Source organism: Micromys minutus (assembly GCF_963924665.1).
Source record: "Micromys minutus genome assembly, chromosome: 3".
NCBI classification, from domain to species: Eukaryota; Metazoa; Chordata; class Mammalia; order Rodentia; family Muridae; genus Micromys; species Micromys minutus.
The window spans coordinates 2332492-2359509 of NC_137972.1; the positions used below are offsets into that span (position 1 = coordinate 2332492).

Below are 27018 nucleotides of genomic sequence, written 5' to 3' on the forward strand. Positions count from 1 at the left end.
CTTTACATTCTAAAGCAGAGAATCATGAAGAGCTCACAAATGATGAGGTATTTAGGCTAAGCCGTCTGAACCTTTCTGGAAGTAGCTTCAGAGTTCCCATTAGCCCTTCTTATTGAATTATCTATCCTTTCAAAGTTCAAAATGGCTCACCCTAACTCAAGAGCAAATTACAGAAAGGGCCACAGGTTCAAGCATTTTTTTTAAAATCATGTTTTTAAGACTAAATTTCACAAATTCCTCATTCAGCAGCTGCTAAATGCATTTGTGTCTCCTTGGCATCTAAGAAACATGTTAAAGGACTCCTCTGCCTAAGTGACATCTCATAGTCACAGGCTTCAATGAGTTTGCTGATGGCTCCAAGGCAGCCTTTGCAACATACACACACACACACACACACACACCTTTTGTGAAGAATATCACCTCCCAGCTACCAGCATCTTAGACTCAGAGCCTATATAGGCTCTTGCCTCAGATTTCTCATCTCCCCACCCAGAAGCACCTGCAAACCAACCAGGAATCAAGCTGACATGAGAGGGGTCGGTCAGCTTTTCTCCTGGAGCTCCCACCCTGTCACAGACCCAAGCTACTTCCAGAAAATGAGACCCTTAAGATTTTGCTTTCTCTTCCTCTCTGAGTTTTACAGTCTCTGAGGTTGTGTTTTGTGTGTATGTTATGGGGGAAGGTGCTTAACTAGTAACATCAGCCTCAAGCCCTAACATGGACTCCATTGCGGAGGCAAGGGTGGAGTGTGAGCCCAGGTCCCATTGACACTGGGCTCTAGGATTAACAGACTGCTCTCTATGGGAGGAGTTTCTTCCCACCACAACCACAAGCTGAAATGTCTTCCCATGCTTGATGGGTTACATCCACCAGCAGAAAGGTGGTTTACTTTTCTAATAAATGTTTATTGAAGAAACACTATATATAAGCTGGATGATCGTGGTGGCTTTAATCCCAGCACTCAGGAGGCAGGGACAGGCAGAATCTGAGTTCAAAGCCAGCCTGGTCTACAGAGAAAGTTCCAGAACAGCCAAAGTAAGATGTTGTCTCAAAAAAAAAAAAAAAAACAAAAAAAAACAAAAAACAAAAAACAAAAAAAAAGGAAGGGGAGACAGACAGACACACAAAAGACTATATTAAGGGAGATAGCTCAGCAGTTAAGAGTTATTTGAACAGGTTCAGTTCCCAACACCCATTTCAGGTGACTCACAACCTCCAGTACCTCCGACTGCAGAGAAGCCGATGCCCTCTTCTGGACTTTGAGAGAACAGCCCCCTTGTGCACACGTGCACATAGACATACATCTAAAAAAAGAAAACACTATATATTATTTTCTATCATGAAAGTGTGGGGCTTGTTCCTTAAAATGGAGTTGTAAGGATAGGTAAACCAAACACAATTTAGAAAACTCAAGGAAACTTCAAAGAGCTTCCAGACTCACATTATAGTGTTTGCTTAACATGTTTGAGGCCCTGAACTAGATCCCAGTACTTGAAGAACAGCCACATACCTATAGTAGTGAATTAGTTAAACTATTTTATGCTCCCAGAAGGTCACTGTTCCAGCCAGCCACCTGCCAGAGCACTCTGACATGCCAGCTTAAAGATTGTGTCCAGAGGTGGATGCTCACAGCCAACCATTGGACAGAGCATGGAGTCCCCAATGGAGAAGTTAGAGAAAGGACTAAAGGGCTAAAGGGGCTTGCAACCCCATAGAAAGAACAACAATTTCAACCAACCCGACCCCCCCCCCAGAGATCCCAGGGACTAAACCACCAACCACAGAGTACACATAGGGGGACCCATGGCTCCAGCTGCCTATGTAGCAGAGGATGGCCTTATCTTGCATCAGTGGGAGGAGAGGCCCTTGGTCCTATGAAGGCTCGATGCCCCAGTGTAGGGGAATGCCAGGGTGGTGAGGTGGAATGGAGTGGGGGAGGGGGGAGAGTACCTTCATAGAAGCAGGGGGAGGCGGATAGGTTAGGGGAATTCTGGAGGGAAAACCAGAAAAGGGGATAACATTTGAAATGTAAATAAAGAAAATACCCAATTTAAAAAAAAAAAAAAAAAAGATTGTGTCCAATGTGAAGAGCCATCTGTACCGGTGAATTAGTTAAACCACTTTGGCTCCTGGAGGGTCACATGCCCGTACCTGCCTAAGAGCTCTCTGGATTTGCAAATGAAAGACACACATGCACCAGCTAATTTTGATATGCCTTGATTAACTCAATGGCTAGGCATTTCTAATCCTCCCCCTGACTAGCATACATTTTCCTCCAGTATTCCTGGCTTTACACCTTCTAAATCTATATTTTATCTACTTTCTAGGCAGCCCCCACCCCCATAGGGCTGCCTTCCCTTTCCACCTGCATTGCTGGATGCTTTCTCTCCTGCAGCTCTTAAATCTGATCCTGAGTCGTGACCATTCTCCCTCTCTCTTCCCAATATGTCCGACCTCCTCTGGGTCCCGTTCCAGAGACCCTCTCTCAGACTGGAATCCCACCTTTCCTCTCCTGCTCAGCTACTGGCCATCAGCTCTTTATTAAACCAATCAGCAAGTAAGGAAGGTGTGTGTTTATCAAATACTGAAGCAAGTGGTGAACCATAGAACAATGCCAAAAATCTGGCTCGTTCTCAGCTCTCTGCTGGTACAGAACTGACAACTGAGTAACACAAAGACAACTTTCCCACAATATACAAAAATGTCACCCCAACATAAATAGATGATAGATAGATCCCCTGCAGCTGGGGTTACAGGTGGTTGTAGTCTGCCTGAGGTGGGTGCTTGGGAACAGGACCTAGGTCCTCTGTTAAAGCAGCAGGTACTCTTCACCGCTGAGCTTCTCCAGCTCTTTATTAGTAACTTTGTAGCGGCTTCATTAAGACACAGGCTTGCAGCCAAGCTAGCATGCACAAAGGCCTGGGATGGCTGGCACCTTACTCTGTTAGTGATAGCTTGTGTGGGTTACATCCCTATGACCTGCCAGAAGTCTGCCTGGTGAAGTCAGTGGACTTTACATGAGCTTCTGCTCCGTTCTGGCTATGGTTCCATAAGCAAGCAGATATCCTTGTTCCTGCTTCTCAAATAAACCGAGGCCTAGGAAAAGTGGGTCCCCCAACCCCTACTGCACAGCTGGGAATCAACAGAATAAGAAATGCCCCAGACCAGCCTTGCTGGCAAAGCTATGCTCTGAAACCCACCTGCAGCCAAAGCCAGCAGAGGGCTAGATGCGACAGCCGGGCTAGGGAGATGGCTCAGTGGTTAAGGGCATGTACTGCTCTTCCCGAGGTCCTGAGTTCAATTCCCAGCAACCACATGGTGACTCACAGCCATCCGTAATGGGATCCAATGCCCTCTTCTGGTGTGTCTGAAGACAGCTACTGTGTGCTCACGTACATAAAATAAATCTTTAAGAGAGAGTGTGTGTGTTTCTGGTGTAAAAGTAGGTCCTCAACTAGTGTTAGTGTTTTGTGTCTGATATTTTCCTCTCCACCATTGTGTTGTGAGTGTATAGTACACAGTTAATCACTCATTCATAGATTGTCAGAAACTAATAGCCACCCATGAGGAGCTGTTTTCCCTAATATCCCTGGACCTAGGAATCTACGAATCACACTGTCTTTTGACACAGTAGCTGCCACAGATGCCAGGAATAAGGTGTGCATACCAAGTAATATCTTTTGAATATGCACATCCATGTTTGCCCACATGGGAAGCAACCAGAAACTGCTCAAAAAGGGACTGACCAGGCCCATGGCTAGAGTCACAATTAAGTCAATATAAAAGCAAGGAACCATGTGTTTCTACTTTCCTGGAATGAAGGGACACTGTCAGGAACAGAGAGGTGATAAGTGGCACTGTTGAGTGGGGGGCATATGGCCCATGGAGGTGCAGCAAGGCCTGGGGACAAGGGAGATGCCTCTGGGGGGCCCATGTTGGGAATCCCTTCCCCCCCCCCCAGGGACCAGCCACAGGACCATATAGTACAGAATAGAGTTTATTCAGGTCATGGGAGAGTTAAGAGAATGGTAGAGGCAGAAAGAGAGGGGGATGGGTAGAGGCCGGCCATGAACACATGGAGGGAGGGGGGAAGGGAAGGGGAAGAAGAGGGGTAGGGATGGAAGAGCAAGGCTGCAAGAGAGCAAGAGCAAGAGAGGCAAGAGAGAGGAGGTGGGCAAGCAGCCCCTTTTATAGTGTCAGGTCACTGGGGCGGAGCATACCTGGCTACTGCCAGGTAATTGAAGGGTGGAGTTTACAGAATCCCAACAGGCCCAGCACACCAGCCAGGCTGACACAGAGAGGTACCAGCAATGGTGCAGCACACCGGCCAGGCTGACTCTGGCCAGGAATCCAGGGACTCAAAGATGATGACACACGGGCTGAAGACTGACCCACAAATCCTTAGAATTCAGCCCCCTCCCAACTTCCCAGCAGATGATCACAGACCCCTCCATTTTGAGCTCCACCCCCCAGTGTCCCCCCCTTTGTCTCCTGGTTCCAAGCTTTGCTCATCACATATACATCAAAAGCTGATTGAGAACTATTTTATTTGAAGACAATTCCCTTCCATAGTCCAAAGGAACAAAATGAACACAGCTCGTGGTTCACAGGTGTCAAACGCAGAAACACAGTTATGGGTGTGTGGTAATGCTGATGTGTGTTTAAGCCACACTCCAAACTTTCAAACGAAGAAGGTGTCAGTCATAACAGAGTGTAACTAGAGGATTATCCTTTTCCATAAAAATAACTATGTAAGAAAACACCGGAGGGACAGAGAAACACCCACCCTGAAGTGATACAAGTCACATTCTCCTTTGACAGGCCAATGACAGGCTACCAAAAGCACCAGCCAGCCCTACGGAACAATGAGCACCCTGGGTTCTTCGGAATGGACCCTCTTCTTCATTTCACGGGCTTCCTGTAGGAATGAGTGAATATGGCTATGTTAAGTGGCAGTCACTAGATACTTCCTGCTCTGTCCCCAAACTAACGAACGTGAAGGCAAATGTGTGTGATAAACCTGGGGTGGAAACCACAGCCATCAGCAAGGCAAAACTCAGCCAACCTCAGTGACAAAGAGTCCAAGGGGGCATTACTGAGCTCTTCCACAGTCATGTTCTAAAGGCAAAGGTGTAAATGTACCAGCACTGAGCTTGCTCGTGCCAAATCTTTACCTGCTCTCCCTTCTCCTTCATTAGAACAATCTGTGGGGCTACAGTGCTGAGTGGGTTAAAAATAAAACATATCCCACATCATTTCTGTGTTTTCACAAATTTCCAAGTGCAAGGATTATAAAAAAAAAAGAGTTAACTTTAAAAAAATAGCATACAGTTAAAAAAAAACTGAAACATGGGATATGATGTTCAGATTTAAGGACAAACTCTTGAGGTTATTATTAAGCCACAAGGCAGTGGGCGGATTGGGCCACCAGACTGAGTCTAGTGTGCCTGACTAAAGTGGGCATCTCTGACAACACCAGGACTGAAATGAGAGCACACTGTCACGGGGCAGTGGCTCAGTCACTGTCTCCAGGCTAAGCTCCGTTTCACACCAACACTCAGTGTTTCTGGTCACCAAGGGATGGAATTGATGTAGCTGCTTCCAGAGATCAGAGCTCCCTTTACACTGACTATCTCTGAAGTGGGGGCGGGGAACTGGCATTCACTTCACTCTGCTGGGCTGGCAGGGATGTCAGGTACCACTGACTGACAGCAAACCCTGACAGAGGGAGTGTACACACAGACTCCGCACTCCTTAGCAAGGAGAAGATATGATCCTTGCTTCCTGATCATCCTTCAGCATGATCCCTTAGCTGTGCAGCCCCTTGGGCCAGCAGTGCCAAACTCACTGAACACCTTGACAAAGACATCAGGGCCCCTTCTATTTGCCTCTTTGGCCAAACAGGCTTATAACTTTACCTGGAAATCTGAGGACTGAAGCCCTAATGCTCTATAAACAACTGTTTGTTAAAAAGAAACATTTTCCTCTGTCCTCCCAGAATAGTTACAGTATCCTCTCCTTCCTTCGGCTTCAATGGAAACCTAAGGCTTTTTAAATTGCTTGGGTTCCTGGCTTTAGAAACAACAGGAAACAGCAGGGTCAGAGTCTCTTTGGTTTCACGCTTAATCTTAAACATTTTCTGTTTCTTGCCAGCATCCCTGGCCTTCTGGGTTCTTTGACAATATGTCTTAGCTCAGACTCCAGACGTTAAGGTTTCTCACACAGTCCCCTCAGAACCTTTCTGGTGCCAAGGGGAGAAGCCTCTCAGAGTAGGAGGCAGGCAGCTCCCCTCAGACTCATCCCAGGGGTGGGTAAGGCAACAGAGAATAGGAAGAAAATACAAAGTATCACATAAGGAGTTGCCTGAGGAAGAGAATATTTTCACGGAACACTATCATCCTGGATGAAGTCTGCAATTGGCACCAGCTGAACTCCCAAGTGCTCTCAGAATGCCCAGACAGGTAAAGGACTCAGGAGGACAGATGCCATAAGACCCATCTAGTTCTCTGACATGTCACTCCTCTCCAAGCATAGCTGGCAGCAAGAACAACAAACCTCTGTTGGGAGTCTGTGCAAACACGCATAGGTATATACTGCACACAGGCCGCATCTCAAGCCTGGGGTGAAAGCTTCCTGGGTGTCAGCGTTACAACTTCATTTGGTCCAAGAATCTAGTTGCTGGCATTCGGAAATACGTCCAAAGATGGTCATCAGGAAGAGAACTAGTCAACAGGTCGACACCAACGATGTGCTTTTAAGATGTGTTTTCTTTTTTTTCACAAGAAAATTGCCCATCTTTGTCCATTGCTAACTCAGCAGCTCATCTCCTCTGAATATTCAGGACTAGGCTGCATAAAACGAAGGTCCATAGCAACAAAGCAAGTTAGATTTTTAAAGTGCACTGATCAAATTATAGACTCCCCCAAATTCAATCCTACAATGAATATAAATTAAATCTATTATATAAGTACCCTTTGGGTGGCGATTTCAGTGTGGGGTTTTTGGTTTGGTTTTGTTTTTTTTTAAGAACCCAGCAAACAGTCTAAAAAGCAATACATAAAGGCAGGCACGGTAGCCAGAGGCTGAGGTGAGAGATTCTCCAGTTTGGAGCTATCCTGAATTGTAAGGCAATACCCTGTCTGAAGAAGGGGGGTGGGGAGGAGAAAACAGTGTTTGAAAACAGATGTGGCTTAAAAATGGCCTAGAAGCTTCTAACAGCATCCTAAGCAGGTTGTCTCCATGTCTCAAATAAAGACAAACAGAGCTTCTAAACAGTTGTGCAAACAAGAGTTTCGTGTCTAGGCTCCAAGGCTGTGAAGAAACCCTGAAGTGACTCCCTCATCAACACTGAAGACCTATTGGGGGTCAGCTTCCCACACCCCACGCCCAGCCACCAGGAGGGCAGCTGTGCCGGGAGCCAGCAAGGGTCCGCCTGCAGTTCTTATTTTCCTATGAAGCTTTAACTACGCGAGGTGGCTGCCCGCTGCTGGTGCAGAGATGGAGTCTGGTTCGTTTAGCTGACTCCACTACATGACAGCAGCTGGTTGCAGCAAATTCTCTTCAGTCAACATTCCTGTAGGTAAGGACCTTGTTGCCGTGGCTGTAAGTGCTGGAGATTAAACCTGGGGGCCTCTTGTGCAGCTAAGTGGGCCCTTGAGGCTTTTAAGAAACATAGATCCATGATTGGCAGGTCCTTAGGCTACTCACTGCTGTAGGCACGAGCTTCGAGGTCAGCGCCTCACACCAATTCAGAGACGCCAGCAGAGGCCATTCCACACTGGTAGAGAACATCTCTCCTGCTTTCTAGCACCGCATTGGCTACAGCCATGGTTCCCTTAAAAAGGCAAAACACAGCTGCACATCTAAGGCTAAGATTGAGTTAGAAGGAAACTTGATGTAAATGTGCAAAAAAGGTTGGGTTTTTTTGTTTGTTTTTTATCTTGAAACAAGAACTAAGTCAAACACATTCAATAAAAGAAACTCATAAAGGCATCTTCTTACTCAGTACCCCTCTCACTTAAGACTCAATTTATAAAATGTTTATAGAAATCTTCTAAAAACAACGACCTCACTAGTCTACTTTACACGGCATTCTCAATCACACGGAGACTGGAAAAGGGACTGAGAATGTGTTTATCCACGTTTCTGGACGGACTGGCTGCTTGTGTGGGTTCCCTGTCTGGTTTTGTCCATGTGGCAGCCAAGACAACTGTAGCTTGTGGGCCCTAAGAACAGCTGGGAAGCAGCCAACACAACATCAGGAACTCACTTAGAACATTAAAGACTTTTTTAAAAAGGTAATTCAAGTGTGCACAAAGTTTATAAATGATGACATAATTTCTAAATGGCACAAGGCTGGACACACTTGTTGGAGGTTTCTGAAAGCAAATACATGATAAAATGTTTGCCCAGACAGACTGGGTGACAAGGGAGCCGGAGGCTAAGGAGGTGGACGGATCCTAACGTTCGTCAAACCAACTTATCACCAAAAGGAAAGTCCCTACTGACAAGATCTCAGGTGACCTGAAGAAGGAGCATTTTTAAAGTCATCTTTTCGGGACTAGCATGAGGCCCTGGATTCCATTCCCAGCAGGAAAAACACAGAACAAACCATTACTATCATCTTAGCTACTGACTATAGCCTGTACAAAGCTGACCCCAGCAGTCTACTTATTAATGGGGAGTTTTAGTTGTTGGCCCAAGATTGTTAGGTTTGGATGAATACTTTTCCTGCCATTTGTTCCCATGATACAAAAAAAAGCAATCTGGAAAGAATACGGTTGGTCTCTTTACCCTAAGTTTTCAAGTAATTAGTTCAAGAAGCTTATTTACAGCTGAGCCACCTACATACGTGACCTACGTTAGCCCGCTCGTCCCTTCAGGACTGTTTTTTTTCTTTCCCCTTGAACCAGATTTTTCTTTTAAATACTGTGGAGTCCAGTCAGGCCTCTGCCTTATTGGGCAGATAGAGAGAGGAAATCAACAGGTTATGTCCGAAGGCTGGGAACCGCCGGAAGGCTTCCCAGCTGTCGGCAAAGATGTTGTACTTGAGAAACACTCGGTGCTCCAGGCTGGTGGACAGGGTGACGTCCCTGCTCATGATGTAGATGCCGTCATTGTGCAGTGCGCACGTCAAGTTCAGGCCCGATTTGGACGTGTTCTCCTTCAGGTAGAGCCACTGCCGAGTCACCGTGTTGTAGGACTGCACGGTCAGCATGTCCTCACTCTGGCTGCTCCTGCGGTTGGGCCCCAGTTCGTGGAGACACCCGCCCACGATGTAGATGGTCTCCTCCACGGACACCATCTGCTGCTTCCGGATATGGACGTCACAGGTCTCAAACAGCGTCCAGAGGTCAGCGGAGGGGCAGTACTGCAGGATGTTCATGTTGCGATCTGAAACACAAAAGAGGCCAGGTGATGCCACCCAGTCAGTGGGGAGACCTTCTCCTGCACACACCATGTAGCCGTGAGCAGCTCAAGTTCACTCAGAAAGGCAGGGGATAGAGAAATGGTTTTCTAAGCAGAGGGGACAGAGGTCATCTGGATTCTCCCCACTACCTTCTTCCCAGGCGCTCCCTTCTCAGGAGAACCTCAGAACCACAAAGCCAGAAGCCAGGCATGGTGGCTCACACCTATAGTCCCAGCACTGGGAAAGCCTAAACAGGAGGATGTTGAGTTGAGGGCAGCCTGGGAATAGGCAGCTTTGATTCGAACACAACTTGCAGATGCTTCTTTAGACGATAGCTATGCTAAGTCGCTATACCTCAGAGCAAGACCCCATGTCTTCTGAGGAAAGAGTTAACCTCAGCAAACCCTGAGTGCGGCCTGCCTCAGGGGCACCCTCACACCACTGTATCCAATTCTAGGCTTTAATAGGAAGCTCTGGCCACCAGAGGTTTGCACCCCAGTAACTTTACACAAAATGGAAAACCCATGCCACAAAGCTTACTCCTCAGCAAAATGGTAGGACATCTACCTGGACAACCAGATGACCCCCAAGACAGGTGTCCTACCTGGTTAGACTTGAACAAACAGGATTCACATCACGGAAACAGTGCTATCTGGTTTGTTGTTTGTTTGTTTGTTTGGTTGGTTGGTTGGTTAGTTGGTTGGTTGGTTGGTTGGTTAGTTGGTTGGTTGGTTGGTGGGGGGAGTGCTGTTGGTTGGTTGGTTGGTTGGTTGGTTGGTTGGTCGGGGGGGAGTGCTGTTGGTTGGTTGGTCGGGGGGAGTGCTGTTGGTTGGTTGGTTGGTTGGTTGGTTGGTTGGTGGGGGGGGAGTGCTGTTGGTTGGTTGGTCGGGGGGAGTGCTGTTGGTTGGTTGGTTGGTTGGGGGGGAGTGCTGTTGGTTGGTTGGTTGGTTGGTTGGTTGGTGGGGGGGAGTGCTGTTGGTTGGTTGGTCGGGGGGAGTGCTGTTGGTTGGTTGGTCGGGGGGAGTGCTGTTGGTTGGTTGGTTGGTTGGTTGGTTGGTTGGTGGGGTGGGGAGTGCTGTACAACCCTTAGAACGCCTCATGTGACATCGCTCTCCACCGTCCTGCCTGCCTGAGCAGCCTGCCCCGCACTGCAACCTGCTAAGCCACAAGATCAGCATTCAGCCCGACAGCCTTAGACTCTCAGACAGCTAGAGAATACCTGACGACAAAAGACAGCTCCAGCCCCCTGCCCTCTGTGTCTTAGCCAACCCTAAACCATGCCAAAACCCAACAGATTCACTCACAGACCCACCTTCCAGACGTAGCGCTCAAAACCCATCAAAGGCCTGCCCATGGTCATGTGGATAACAGTCAGGATCAGGTGAAAACCTTTTCTGTCATTATTTTTTTCAACTAATAACTACTCTTTTTGAGGTATAGTTTGGGGGGAAGAGCCTGTCTTACCATCTACTTGAGAGGCTGAGGTAAGAGGATTTCAAGATCAGGGTTTGCCTGTGCTACAAAGTGAGTTCAGAGCCTACACAGGCAACTAAATGAGACTCCACCTCGAAGCACATGTAAAAAGCAGGCTAAGTACCTAGAGTATCTGCTGTGTGCGCAAGGACCCAGGGAAGTTCCCAGTGTTGCAAAATAAGGAAAACAGAAAATAGTGCTTGGAGCTTCAGCACACAGGACTTCACTTTTCTCTTTTTAAACTGACTTTTAAAACATTTTTTTAAAGATTTATTTTACTCAAATGAGTACATTGTAGCTGTCTTCAGTCACACCAGAGAGGGCATCGGATCCCATTATAGATGGTTGTGAGTTATCATGTAGTTGCTGGGAACTGAACTCAGGATCTCTGGAAGAGCACTTGGTGCTCTTAACCACTGAGCCATCTCTTCAGCCCCCCTTAAAACATTTCCTTCTCTAGAAAAGCATAAATGGTCTTAGCCACAGGGCAGGAGGGGAAAAAAAGTAAAGTTATTAGCAACCTCCAAAAATGAAGTTTTTGTTTGTTATTGCTAAACAAACAACAAAGACTGTGAGCTGCAAACAGAGGAAACAGCTCAAGGTCTGGAACCAGCAATAGACCAGTCCATAGCAACAGACCCTCCCATAGCAACAGACTCACCTACTGCAATGGACCCACAATAACAGAGTGACCCTCAGTTGGCAATGGACCCTCCCACAGCAATGGATCCACCCATAGCAACATATATCTATCTACCCATGGTAACCGACCCACCCACAGCAGGTGGAACAACATCACCCCACCCATAACCCAGCCCACCTCTAGCTACAGGTAAAGAGCTCTACATTTAGGCCTGGCCCCAGCACATTGGAACAGTAAACCTCTTGCTTTTGCATCGATCTCCAATCTCTCGTCTCATTCAAGGGAGTCTCCAGGTAGTTAGGGCTCAATCCAAGTCTTACAGTGTATGCTGGTCCCTATGACCACAAGCTTTCTGGTCCTAGGGAACTGCCTTTCTGGTAATCTTGCGGGTCTGAATGTATCTACTTACAGATTAGATAATAAGGTTACTCTAGAAGATAGGGGTTGGTTAGTTTACCCAGGACACATGGCTGAGTCCCCAGCAAGCTCCTTTCTTCATACCAACAACATCCTGTAGGTCTTCTACAATCTTCTGATGCAAACTCCCTCTCCCCCTTCACTGAGCACCGGCTCAGGCAGCTGGCAGGTAATCTGACTTGGAGAGACAATCTTTGGTCTTTACATTTACATCCCTCTGCCCTTTAGAGTTGCTAGAATTTCCTAATGAATTCCTGCCTGTTGTTCTTGTCATTTTTTTTTTTTTTTTTTTTTTTTTTTTGGTTTTGCATTCAGCTGACCCGGAACTCACTATGTAGCCCATGTTGGCCTCAAAGTTGCAGCAATCTTCCTGCCTTAGCCTTCCACATAATAATACAGGGATGGGCGCCCATACCTAACATCTCCATCTCTCTACTGCCTGACAAAGAAGTAAAATAACCAAAATCTATTCTAAAAGTCATAGACCAGCCAGGTATGGTGACACACGCCTTTCATCCCAGTAGAGGCAGGTGGGTCTTTATGAGTTAGGCGGTACAGCAAGTTTCAAGGCAGATGGGGGTTATATAACAGAGAGACCCTGTGTCAAAACCAAAACAAAACAAAAAGTCATGAATTATTATTTAATGAATTTTTAAAATCTCTCCTAAGAAGTCAACAGGATAAGAATCCAACTTGAGTCCTGGTTTTTCTTTTTGTTTGTTTTTGTTTTGTTTTGTTTTTCTGTTTGTTTGTTTCCCCCAATTAAGAAGATCTGTTTGAAATGGGGACTACAGGAACGGTTAGGAAGTGCTGGAAAAGCCAGACTAGAGGAGGGCTAGAGAGGACAGCCAGTGCCAACCCCTCTCAGCTTAGAGCACAAACACCTATCCAGTCTACCTCGGACCGCACAGCATGATCTCTGGAATGGAGAATCCAGGATGGACATCATCCTGGGTGGCCCAAGTGAAGAAGGCACGCTAGCGGTTGCCATGAAGTTCAAAACACACAAGAAGGGTTTTCCAGGTCAAATCTACAACCTGTTTGCTCAGCCAAGGTCATGGATGAGCCAGGAAATCTACCAGGAGAACAGTGCCACCGGCAGGAGTCGGAGGCTCCTGCGTGGCAAAGAAGCTGGCGCACAAGCATGTGTCATGTCAGCCACGGTGGATTCTGAATCGCTCACTAAGACACAGAGGCGGCTCATGCATAGAATCCCAGCACCTAGAGGCTCAGACAAGAGAACTGAGCTACAGAGTTCTGCGCCACAGGCTGTGCCAGGGTAAGACCTGGCCTCAAAACGCAAACTGCATCGCCTGAAAGGAGAAATGTCCGTAGGTAAACAACCTAGCTAGTTACTTTCCTAGAAAAACAGAAACAAGGATATAGGATTTGGGTGTGTCAGATGCCATGCACGACTGTCTAAACATGTGAAATCAATTGATTGCTGAGCCCTAAGCCCCAGAGCAAATGGTGTGAAGCCCTAGCAAAGGAAAATTATCCTGATTCCCAGTGGGAACCCCGAAAGTGACAGCATTTGAGGAAGAAAGCAGCTTTTATCACACTCATCCCTCTGCAGCTGCCTCTTCTCAGATGCACAAACATACAGGCCAGCTGCAGAGAGTAGAGCCCCACCCCACCCACAAAAGCAGGTCCACATCCCCAACCTCAGCACTCACCAGAGAGACCTCACCTGAAAACAGATCTGTGGCTGTGTTCGTAAGTACACTGAGCAGAAATGGTTCTGGATCTCAAACCCAACTCCAAGCATTCATGTTAAGAGACAAAGAGAAGCCACATATGGACAGGCAGGCATGCATGAGGAAGCCACCAAAGAATGAAGAGGTGAGGAAAACTTGAACCTTTGGAGTACCCTGCTGAGAGCTTTCTCTCTCTTCCTCTTCTCTTATGTTCTACCATCTCCCAGGCTGGCCTTAAAGTATTGTTTCCCCTCCCTTTACATCCCCAGGGCGAGGATTACAGGATCACACCCAGTTATGAGTCGCCTGTCTGAATACTATATTGGTGTCTGTCACTTACGCAGTTGCATGTGTTCACCTGCAGACCCAGAGTCTCCCAAACGCAGTGATCAGCAGGGCTAGAGAGCTGTCTGCCCCTCATCACACCATGCCGGAGTGTGCACTTACTACTGCATACTGCATGCCAAACACACCAGCAACTTAAGAGTCCAATTATCTCTCTGCTTCAGCTGTGGGCTCTGCACACCAGACACAGATGTGATGCCCTTGGGCAAGAGACCACTTGGTGGCAGCCTCCTCACAGGAGGTAAAAAGAAAGGACACAGCTCTTCCCTGCATCCAGCATGACCATGATGCCTGGGGTCTCTCTGCTACGCACAGCAGCGCTGAACCTGAGGACCATCTTTGTTCCACACTACTTCTATAAAACATCCACCACACAGATGTGCAGTGCAAATGATGGAACGTGCCACACAGGCATTAATCTGGTCTAAAGAGTTCTCCCGGGTTCACACCCTTCCACCCCATGGGACATAGGAACCGGCCCCAGAGCTGGGCCTCACTCAGGGTCTCTATCTGGTAAAGCAAAAGCCGGACTTAGCTCTGATACCAGGGGAGAAGGGAATTTAGTTTACCCTTCTTTCCCAAGCTGTGATCCAAACCTCCAGTATGGACAGGTTCATACTCAGCTTCTTCTGGGCACTCCTGCCCCAGCCAGGCTGCTGCAGCTTAGGCAGAAGCAGGTGACCTACACTCACTCACCCCGGGTGGTGTATCCACCAATGACGTAAATCTTCCCCTTGCACTCGCACGCAGAGAACTCAGCCAGAGGGTTTGGCAGGGGAGCCACGAAATTCCACGCATCTTGCTCAGGATTGTAGCACTCCACGTTAGAAACGGCCTGCCCGCCGATGGCATAAAGCTTCGAATTGACGGCCACAAGTTTGAAGTTAGATCTGAAAGAAAAACACGGACCACAAGGTCAGTTCCGGGGAGGTCATGGGAGGAGTTTCGAAGTGTTCCTGCCAGAGCCATTCAGCTTGGTGACTGCAGAGGTGACTTCTCAGACTTCCAGGACTCCACACTCTGCTGAGCAATTTACAGACACAAGCAACTACAAACAGGTCTTGGTGACAAGGACCAATCTTGCTTGTGGACCTGAGGCCAGGAACAAGGCACCCCTACACTGAACTCAGTGTTCCTCATCAGAAGATGCCATGCCCATATCCAGCCAGCAGCTTCAGCCCCAAATGTAAATAACACACTGCGTCTGTCCTGGACATGTATAGACATCCCCCTTAGACGAGGCTGTGATAATTGCCTAAAGGACACTCGAGTTCTGTTCTGTTACACGCAGCTGATGTGCAGCATGTGACATTTCTAAGTTCTGACATGGAACCAATGCCCAGCCATAGTCACTACGTTCACATCGCTGTGGTCCCCATATCTGACAGAAACAACTCACACAGGACATCTGGCTCACAGCGTCAAAGGATTTCGGCCTGTGATGAGGGGGCGTGAAGAGCAGTTCTTGGTGACAGGGGCAGGAGGCTGTCACACCATAGTGGAGCAGGAGGCACAGAGGTAGAAGGAACTAGGAAGCAGCCAAATATGGCCTTCAAATCCCACCCTTTGTGACTACATCACCCCTCACCAAGAGACCCATATTCTAAATGACCCATAACCTCACTGAACTTCCTCACCAGCTGAGGAAGACGCTCCCAGGACTTCCTCACCAGCTGTGGAAGACGCTCCCAGGACTTCCTCACCAGCTGAGGAAGACGCTCCCAGGACTTCCTCACCAGCTGAGGAAGACGCTCCCAGGACTTCCTCACCAGCTGAGGAAGACGCTCCCAGGACTTCCTCACCAGCTGAGGAAGACGCTCCCAGGACTTCCTCACCAGCTGAGGAAGACGCTCCCAGGACTTCCTCACCAGCTGAGGAAGACGCTCCCAGGACTTCCTCACCAGCTGAGGAAGACGCTCCCAGGACTTCCTCACCAGCTGAGGAAGACGCTCCCAGGACTTCCTCACCAGCTGAGGAAGACGCTCCCAGGACTTCCTCACCAGCTGAGGAAGACGTTCCCAGGACTTCCTCACCAGCTGAGGAAGACGTTCCCAAGACTTAAGACTTGCGTTGGCAGGTGGGGCAGGGAAAAAGCAGGGGGGACAGGGACAGTTCAGATCACAACCCACCAAGGCTAAAAGACCACTACGCTTTCCAGGGGCATGCAGTTAAGAAAGCAGGGCTGGTTGGTTAAGAGCACTGGCTGTTCTTGCACAGGACCCAAGTTTAGTTCCCAGTACATACATGGCAGCTTCCTACCTCCTGTAGCACCAGCTTCAGGGAATCTGATTCCCTCTTCTGGCTTCATCAGGTACTGGTACCTGTGTCATACCATCATACAGACGTGTGTTAAACACCTTAGAAATAAGTCTTCAGAAGAGAGTAGAGTACAGACTCAGCCCTCTGCTTTCTCCTCAGAGAGGCTCCAGGTACAGACACAGATATAAAAGAAGGCCGTTCATATACTCAGTTGCCACATATAAATGGGGATAGCTGAACTATGGATAAAAGGGTTGCCGTCGGCTTCAGATGCTAAGTAAGAAACAGCTGGTTGTTTTGAGGGTGTCACCACTAGAGACACACAACAGGTACTTTCACACTCTCCTGCAGCACACAGGCCGTGCACCTATCAGCGGGCTCTGCCCCGGCTCCTCACATTTCAGGTCCTCATCTCTAAGGCAGGGGAATTTCACCCACTAGCTAAACACACAAGCAAGAGATGTTCTCAGCGCCAGGCCTGGCCCATGAGCCTGGATTGCTCCAGGAAGAATTACGGTAGGAAAGATGGGGTCAGAAGCAGCAAAGGCAAAGCCACAGCAGAAGCTGTGTAGGTGGGCGGTGCAGTGGAGAAGACGGGTAGAGCGATTTGCAGGTTCCTGGTGCACTTGAACTGCTCCTTTTTGTTTTCCAGATGTGAGGGTGAGCCCAGCTTCTCCATCCAGAGCCTCAAGGTCATTAAATCAATCCAGCCATGCAGACAGATTTCTCCCCATTGGCTATACTTGGGCGGTCCCCGATTCATGGCTGCTTACTCTCCCCACTGCCAATGGTCCTTAACATCCAACCATGATGCCCTCTCTGCGTGTGCAGATTTGGTGAGCCAGAGGAAATAATGTTCATAAACGAGCTCTAGATCTTAACCGGCTCAGGACGGTTTCACTTCCCACGGGTGGGTGCACAGATAGTAAAATTCTGTAGTTTCCAAACAGTGTGTGCAATTCACCCTGCATACTCTCAGGCAAACAGGTAAGAGGTCTTTTTCTGAGACTGAGGCCAAGCAGCTAAGTAAACAACTTCATCCCTCCAAGCCCAGCAAGCAAAAGCTCTCATCGGGAGAAATGTTTATTACTGTTGGCCTTGCTTGCAGGTGGGCTCGCTCCCTGAAACAAACCGACTGCTAAATTTAGAGGCACATCAACGAGGGCTCCAACTCCAGGCTTGTGTGGAGAAATCTAAACTCTATTAAACAGTTGGGTAACCTGGAACAGTGACCTATGCCTCAGTTTCCCCACCTCTGAAATAGAGTAGAACATACAGTCTGCCCTAGGAGGAGGAGCCTTGATATTGTTTTTAAGATTTTATTTCTTTAGCTATGTGCATACGGGGGTGTGTGTAGATGTGTACAGGTACCCATGTGACTATGAGCCTCCCCCCCTCCCCTTCCCCCGTGAATGCTAGGAACTGACACAGGTCCTCTGGAACAGCAACCCACCCTGTACCACTGAACCACCTCTCCAGCCTCTCTCTGCTCTTAAACTTTATTACATTACTTATTATGTGTCTATGTGCACACGTGTCTGTGTGTCTTCGTGCTAGAGGGGGTGTGCATGCTACAGTGTACAGACTGTAGTTCTGTTCCCGGAGAAGAAATGCAAAGACTGATAGCTACAGAAAATGGGCTCAGCCTGAGGCCCCAGGTTCAATTCCCAAAGCAGAGGCAGGGGGTGATGGGAGGATCTTAGAGTTCAGAGAGGCCGGGCCAAGCCATACAGAAGACCCTGACTCAAACATACGCTTAAAACTAAGTGATCCGTTGCTGGGCGATGGTGGCACATGCTTCGATCCCAGTACTCAGGAGGCAAAGGCAGCTGGATCTCTGAGTTTGAGGCCAGCCTGGAATACAGACTGAGTTCCAGGACAGTCAGAGCTCCACAGAGAAACCTTGTCTCAAAAATCAAGCACTATAAGATGTGACCTTTCTAAATACCTGTCCACAGGCTAACACTTTGCAAACCACAGTGAGGAGGGTGACACCAGAGCTGAGCTTGGTCCTTTGTGTAAAAAAAACGAACTAAACTCACTGTGGGAATGGGGTCAGTAATGACACAACCGCAGAGATGCTGGGGAGTAAATAACAAAGTAGCCACAACACCTGACCCAGAAACAGTTCCGGAGACAAAAAACAAAACAACAAAAAAAACAAAAACGCAACAGTGGCTCGCTACAGACAATTCTGTTACTGTGAAACGCCAGGCTCCTCCCCAAGCCCATCCAGGCCTTCTGTCCTTCTGTCCCCTCTGCTGTAGTGACCTCTGCTGGGGGCCAGCATGGGGATGGGAGAAACTGGAAAACAGAAACACTCATTGTGGCTCCTACAACCACCTGTGGGAAAGTCAGAAAGCAAAACTCAAAACCAATTTCAACTGTTGGTTGGAATCCGGCTGTGGAGATTAAAACAGGCCTGCTGTTTTCCTCCTTCCCTGGTCCCTGGCTGTGTGGGCTCTGCAGCCAAGAATAAAGCCTCCCAAAGTGTTCCCAGCTGTGAGTGGGGCCTCTCTGGCCTTGCTGTATTCTCACACAAACAGGACCCACTGGCCTTCACCTTCAGAGGTTAAGGAAGGCCCTAGAGACAATCTTAGAAATTAATTTTTTTTTTTTTACAAAGGACACCTGCAGTCAGTGGCCAATTCCTGCAAGCCGTCCCTAATTAAGGTGGGGAGAGAAGGCAATTTGGTGATCAAACAAGCTTTCGAAAGTCAAGAGTCAGATCTGTGTTCAGACAATGAACTGGTGTTGTACACCTGAAAGGGGGCCTCAAAAAAAAAAAAAAAAGAAAGAAAGAAAGAAAAGAAAAAGATTCTGGTACTTGAACAGCATTTTCTTTTCTAAAATTAGACTTATTTATGTGTGTGAACATACACACAGGCTGAAGCACACATAAGAGGTCAAAGGACAACTTGCAGGAATCAGTTTTCTCCTTCTAGCATGTGTGTCTTAGGCCTGGCAGCGAGTGCCTGTAGCTGACCAGGATCCGTCTCACTAACCTATATGGTCATTTTCAAGCCTGTAACTTTACACTATACCTTGAGAAGAAATGTCAAAGATACACGTCTAAACGGAGAAAGGGAGACGTGGACAGATGGGTCTGACTATATTATCATCTGAGAAAGACTTCCTCTTGCTACAGGATATAAAAGGAGTCACACACAGCAAAAAATAAAATAAAATAAAATAAAAAATAAAAAAGATAAAACTGTTTCTTACAAGGAGCCACTCAAACCCAAAGCCTAGGACTCGGGGCTTGCACGGCCAGAACTGCGTCTGTTTGCTCTGCCACGTCAGAATAAAGTGCCAACATTATAAACTGGGATACCTCATGTGGGGCCACTCCAACTTCTCACCACCACTAAAGAATAACCAGTGTGATCCAGGGTGAGGAGTCACACTCGGACACAACACCTGGTCCCCACAACTCCTACCCACACTCTACACACTGATAGCACCTGCCCTGCCATTTTAAGATTCCAGTTTTGAACCACACTTTGAAAAAAGAGAAAAAGTGTGTGTGGGGGGGAACCCATCCAATAGTGTATTAACAGGCAGAGATTCACATATCTAGCCATGTAAAACTGCCAATATGAATTTTTAAAGAGATAAGCAGGGGCTAGAAGTGTGGCTCAGCAATTAAGAGCAATGCCTGTTGCTGCAGAATACCTGGATTTGGTGCCTCACACCAGGTCCTGGCTCCCAACCATCTGTAACTCCAGTTCCAAAGGATCTGGTGCCCTCTGCTGGGACCTGTGGGAACTGCACACAGGGTGCACATACATACATACATACATACATACATACATTCATACATACATACATAAGGCAAAAATTGGCACAATAAAAATAAATAAACCTTTTTATAAAAGATAAGCCAGGAGTCAGGATGGTGGTGGGACATACTTTTAATCCAGCACTTGGGAGGCAGAAGCAGGCAGATCTCTGAGTTCAAGGCCAGCCTGATCTACAGGGTTCCAGGATAGCCAGGGCTATAAAGAAAAACCCTGTCTCAAAGATCATTTGTTTGCAAAAATGCTGTCAATAAACATCTGCAAAGAATGATGTTCTGAGGAGAGGACAGCACACTGAATATTTGCCTGCTGAGTAGGGTGACAAAGGCTCCTCATCTTGACAGGAGAGAGGACTGGACAAATCCAACACTGCTCATGAAAAAACTCTAAGTCTTTCACGAGCAATTTCACAGCCAAAACATGAAATGTGCACACACTTACCCTGCCCACCCAGAGACTCCTAAATTTTAACCTGGAACCAACTCATACATGCCAAAGACAGTCACACACAGACCAGAATGTCCCAAATACAGCACTGTTTACAAGGACAAATGGAGGCCACCAAACGCAGCACAGAATGCCACATAAACATGAACAAGACAGAAGCAGCTAGCTCACACTTTTACTCCCATTACTTGAAAAGAGCAGGAGGACTTCCTTCCAGCTCAAAGGCAGCTGGGGCTAAAGAGTGAGACCCTTTTCAAAACAACAACCACCTTCCAGAGGCCTTGAGTTCAATTCCCAGCAACCACATGGTGGCTCACAACCATCTGTAATGGGATCTGATGCTCTCTTCTGGTGTGTCTGAAGATAGCGACAGTGTACTCATATATATAAAATGAATAAATAAATCTTTTTTAAATTAAAAAAAAACAATGTGCCAGTGTATGTCTCTAATCATAGCACTCTTGATGTAAAGGCAGGAGGATAAGAAAAGCAAAGTCATTCTCAGATATACAGAAAGCTCAAGGCCAGCCTGGGATACACAAGACCCTATCGCAAAACTAATAATTTATTGGTTTAAAATAAAATTTAATAAATAAATAAAACCAAAGGTTCTATCAATACACATCTGTGAATACAAAGAATTCATGTACAGTAAGCATTAATTAGAAGAAATATTAAGTAGCGTAACAAATTTAGAGTAAAAATACATGTATATATCCCCCACTCACTTGAGAAAATGCACACACAGCTCCCCACTGAGAATGGCTAGTCACACCTGTATTTCTATAAGTATTTAGCCATTTATGATACCTAACTATGACATTCATGTATAGATACATGTAGCTTGGTCCCGAATTGACCACACAGATTTAGGGAGGGCTGAGTCACAAGGGCCCTGACCTCATCATCATACTAGCCCATGGATAGAATCACGTGACACCATGTGGAAACCAGCTGGTGGGGCCTCCTTGGAGGAAGCAGGTCCCTGGGTTGGGGAGGAGGTGAGGGATATTTTTCTTCTCTATCGAGAGTTAACCACTCTGTTCCAATATGTATTCTCCGCCATCATTCTTGACCCCAAAAACATCTCCTTCCCTGACACCTGTTTTTCCTATTGTCCCAGCCAGTCACTGCAATAAAGTAGTCTAGGGACATGTGGTGAAGTAATCCAGGGACATGTCAGTGTGACAGGATCTAGAGCCACAGTGACAAGCACTTGGCAGCCTGTGAGAAATGTTCTAGATCTCACTGAGAGAGGAAGACCTGCCCTGAAAGCGGGTGGTGTGTTCCACCATCTGGGATCCAGATGGCAGGAAAAGGAGAAAGCTGGCTGAGCAACCCCATCCACCCTCCCTGCATCCTGACTGTCACCCCAGGCTCTTACCAACATGCCTTCTCTACCCTCTTGTCCCGAAGCTGCTTCAGGTGCTTGTCACAGCGTAATTAAGGCAGACATACCCACTTTACGGCTTCTAAGGCAGACGCATGAGGAAGGAGCTAGAAGACAACTTGACCATGTTTAAAGAGCGCAGAAAGAACACTGTGAGGAAAAACAGACCAAGGATCTACAGCTAAAAAGAGAGAACGGTGAGAGGCCAGGACTGTGGAGCTGAGGACAGACTACATGCTGAGTCCACATGGACAGAGCTGGAGACATGAGGGAAGAGCAAAGACAGAACCTGGAACCTTCTAGCTCCTCTTGGAACACCACCTTTTCGAATTCAATTACAGCTCTAAAACATTATTTTAAAATAACATTTTTGATACTTAAAAATATAACTTGGTCATTTTGTTTGTTTGTTTTCAGAAAGGGTCTCTAGCTCAGGCTAGACTACAGTTCCACCTGCCTCAGCTGCCTCAGCCCTGTGATCACTGGTGGGTTGCTACCGTATCCTCTCAGTGATGGAAGTACCATATTGCAGGAGGCTGAATAAAAACACTCAGTGCCTCTGGCAGGGAGAGAGCAACACATTCAGCTCTGCTTCTCATACTTCATCTTGCCAGGATTTTCAGGATGTATTGTCATGTTTGTGTGCCTGTGTGTGTGTGTGTGCACATTTGTGTGGGTGCCTATAAAGGCCAGCGGGGGTGTCAGATATGGATGCTGAGTGCTGAACACCAGTCTTACTCAAGAGCAGCAAGAGCTCTTAACCTCTGAGACATCAGAACAAGGTATGTTTCTGCAGATAGTCTCTGACCTAAAGGTCCCTTTGTCCTGTAATAGACCTGGAAGAGACCACAGTGGGACTTGGATGGCATCACGTAGCCTGGTAAGAAATGTCTATCCTCAGCTGGGTGGCGGTGGCACACAACTTTAATCCTAGCACTCGGGAGGCAGAGGCAGAACGATCTCAGAGTTCAAGGCCAGGTTGGTCTACAGGACAGCCAGGACACAGACAAACTATGCCTCAAAAAGAAAGAAAGGAGGGAAGGAAGGAAGGAAGGAAGGAAGGAAGGAAGGAAGGAAGGAAGGAAGGAAGGAGGGAGGGAGGGAGGGAGGGAAAGAAAGAAGGAAAGAAAGAAAGAAAGATAGAAAGAAAGAAAGAAAGAAAGAAAGAAAGAAAGAGAGTGCCTGTCCTGTCCTTGGCTACTCTCTTTCCACTTCTAGGACACCAGCATTGAATCTGAGGCCTCCTAATTGCTAGGTAGTGCTCTCCCATGGACATACCTTTCCCCTACTCTTTCTGGTTTTGCTACATTATCCAGGCTGGCCTGGAATTCACTCTGAAGCCCAGAAAGAATTTTAACTTGGGATCCGCCTGCCTCAGCCTTCTAAGCAGCTGGGGCAACAGGCTCTACAAGCCCTGACTTCTCCCCAGGCCTCCTGGGCCTGCGGCCTTTACTCCCTTCTTCCTGCTGCCTTCATCCCCCAACTCCTCCTTTATCTCTATACTGCTTTCATTCTCGTCACCTCTTTTCCTTACTTTGAAGGATGGGAAAGATGGGTGAGGGGGAAAGGAACGAATCTTCAAACAGGAAGAGGAAGAAATTGCACAGTACAAGTTGGATTTTGCCATTCCCTCACCAATGACAGCCACTGACATGGTAGATGTGTTACATTTGATGTTATATGAAACATGACAGCCACTGACATGGTAGATGTGTTACATTTGATGTTATATGTAACATGACAACCATTGACATGGTAGATGTGTTACATTTGATGTTATATGTAACATGACAACCACTGACATGGTAAATGTGTTACATTTGATGTTATATGTAACGTGACAGCCATTGACATGGTAGATGTGTTACATTTGATGTTATATGTAACATGACAGCCATTGACATGGTAGATGTGTTACATTTGATGTTATATGTAACATGACAGCCATTGACATGGTAGATGTGTTACATTTGATGTTATATGTAACAGATTATTTACTGTAGAAAGCCAGTGCCATAGTGCAGGACCTTTAATCCCAGCTCTCTGAAGTCTGGATGGCAGAAGATGGCAGAGCTCAAGACCAGCCTGAGGAACATACCAAGATAAAGGAAAAGCACCTGAACACATGCAGAAGGGAGTATATACATAAGATATATGCTAATGTGTGTGTGTGTGTGTAGGGTTTATATGTGCATGATAATGCTACAGGCACACGGAAATCAGGCACCCATACTGGGGTGTCTAAGGCATCCCAGGTAGACAACAGACTCAAAGAGACAAGAGCACGCCCATTCTGTAGCTGACAGCTCCAGGTTCAAGTCTTGGGTCAAAGATGATTGCTGTCTTAGGAGGAAAGAATAAACAAAGGAAGTGAGAATGAAAAGGAAAGAGAAGAGAATCCTCTACACCATCCTGGGAGTGGATGCACTCTCTCATACTCAAGTGAGAAGGATCTAAAGTCACCGCCAGCAACAACACAATTTCCCAAAGCTAAAGTTACCAGTTACTGCTAATGTCTCCGTAATTCGGGACAGGCAAGGGGAAAAAAAGAGAAGGAAAACCAAGTTTTCTTTCCCAACAGCCTTCTCTGCAAGCACGTCTGAGACAGAGAAACCATTCTTACCTGGTACCTGAACCTGTAAGAAGACCACTAGGCTAGCTGACACACGACTTGTCTTCTTCCTGGCAAGTCCTGGGCTCACTGGGAACTCCGCCACAGGCGACAGGCCAGCAGCACTAAGAGGTGCCATCGCCTCTGGCCAGCAAACACCAGGGCAATGAATAAGGATGCAGACTTCCCCCTTGCACTTACCGCTTCTGGTTCATGGAGGCCACCTGCAACCACTCGTTGGTGGTGGGATTGTAGGAATGTGCGGCCGAGATCTCCTGGCTGGTGATCCTGTAACCACCCACGATGAAGAGGTAGTTGTCCAAGATGGCTGAGCCGTAGCCCCTAACGTTCACCAGGTCGGGGGGCAGGTTGTTGGCCAAGGGGAACCAGCGCTCCGTGGTCTCCTCGTACCTAAGCATGGACGGGGGTTCCCCCTGATACGGGTGCGGGGCCAGGGGTCCCCCGAGGAAGTCCCCCAGGGCCACCAGGACCGGGGTCCCGCGCATGCGGGCGTCCCGCAGCCTCTGCTTCAGGCTGCAGTCCCCGGGGGCCTGAGGCGGCGACAGCAGTAGCGGGAATTGCGGCTGGCACAGCACCTGGTGGAAGCGCAGCACCATGAAGCGCAGGCAGGCGTCCTGCAGGTCGGGCAGCCCGTACACCTGCGCCAGGCGGTACAGCTCCAGACAGTTGCCCAGACGCACATGCGACAGCAGCAAGCGCAGCAGCGCCGTGACCTGCAGAAAGGACGCGGCCTCCACCATCTCGGCCAGCACGCTGGCCTCGGCCAGCTCGTCCTCGCTCAGGCCCCAGCCCTCGCGCGCGCCGCCCGCGTTGATGAAGTCCAGCACCAGCCGCAGGCCCGGAGCGCTCAGGCCGCGCAGCTGCTGCACCTCCGGGCCCACCTCGGGCCGCACGGCCTCGCGCATGCCGGAGCGGTAGAGCGCGCGGAAGTAGTCGCTCAGTTCGATCAGCTTGCTCTTGCTCACCGGGTAGCAGCGGTCTTCCAGGCGGATCTGCACCATCTCCTCGGCCGACATGGCTGGGCCGCTGCGCCCGCCGCCAGGCCGCTCAGGCTCCTCCCCCGGGCGCACAGCCTCCGCCGAGCCCGGCCTGCGCTGCGCTTCCTTCCTTCCGCCGCCGCGGCCCCGGGGCTCAGCCCCGCCGGTGCGTCACTAGCCCTCGGAGTAAACGGCCTCTCCGAGTCTCTCATCCATGTGTCTGTGTGGGTTCGTACGTGTGAATACGGGTGCCAGGAAGCCAAGGGCGGCAGATCACCCTGCAGCCCGAGGTAAGGGCGGTTGTGAGCTGCCCTATGCGGAAACCGAGCTCTCCCGTCCTCCGAAGCATCAGTGTGCACTCTTAGCCACTGAGCATTTCTCCAGCACGGTGTTGTTAGGAAACAAACAAACGCGTGGGTTCGCGGTGCTGTCCCCCTGCGCGCAAGTCACTGCACTTGATTTCTAGTGTTTCCCGCAGCACCGTGTCTTCCTGGGCCGGTTAGTACTGAGAGGTTTTGGACCCGCAGGGTGAGTCAAGAGTACATTGACAGATTCCTAGAGCTAAGGAATTTATTAGAAGAGTTATTAACTCCATGGACAAATAGGAAGGCAGGCAGTGGCATGGAGCGGGCTCTGAGGAGAATTCAGACCCCAGCACCAGATTCAGCAAAGACTCTGAGCAGCAAAAGGGGCAGATGGATGGAGAGGACACCTAGATGGCTGTCCCCTCTGGGTAGCACTTGCCCGCTTTCACCCCTGCAACTCACACACACACTGCCCATCATAGCTGTTAGGAAAGGACGTTTTTCCCATGTTCCCTGGCAGGACACTTGGTTGGAAAAGCTGGATCCCAAAGGCTGTTGTGAAGCGATGGTGTCTGCCGGCATGATGTCCTGGTTTGAATTCCCAGCATGTGTACATAAGAGAGGGGCTGTCGGCCGTTGTATTCGGCAGAGTACATGCCAGGGTAAGGAGCTACAAAGTATAGAAAACATTCTAGCGAGATCTGGCCTTCCTGTGGGAAAGAGACACTGCACATAGACCTGGGGCTTGCTATACTATGTTACTTTCTTGGATACTCTGAGAATCTTGGGACACTTCCCTGTGATTGACAGGCCTGGAATGATTCCTAGTAGACTTCTGTTCCCCATCTGTCACTCTCAGCGTTTGGGGTATGAGGAGGGTTTCAGATGAGGGGCCAAGGATTTAGTGGACTCTGCAGCAAGGCAGAGTGCCACAGCTACCATTAGACACTAGGCTGGGGGCTTCTGGGAGGGCTGACTTCAAAGAGGCTGGACCTGGATCTGTCCGTGCCTCCATCAGCAACAAGGCAGGATTCAGTGAGTCACCAGAAGAACAGACTCTCAGTCTCTGGCTCTTTAGAATCTTTACCAATGGAAGCTTTTGTTTGCAGACCATAGAGACGCCTTCAACTGGTATTCTCTTGCCTTTTAAAACAAACCAAAATGCCAACCTTTGAGAATGATTCTCATTAGAAGGCAATTCAACCACGGTCATATTACCACAGT

The 27018-nt window shown here is 48.2% G+C and overlaps 1 protein-coding gene across 1 annotated transcript; it reads right to left on the reverse strand.

Moving 5' to 3' along the window:
* Window positions 1-8941: 8941 nt before the first annotated feature.
* Window positions 8942-25528, reverse strand: KLHL42 (kelch like family member 42; the record flags this gene model as incomplete). The annotated part of the gene is made up of 3 exons (XM_080914657.1): window positions 8942-9393; window positions 14681-14874; window positions 24693-25528. The coding sequence occupies 3 exons, from the start codon at window positions 25526-25528 to the stop codon at window positions 8942-8944; spliced, it is 1482 nt and encodes a 493-aa protein (XP_080770783.1).
* Window positions 25529-27018: the final 1490 nt, after the last annotated feature.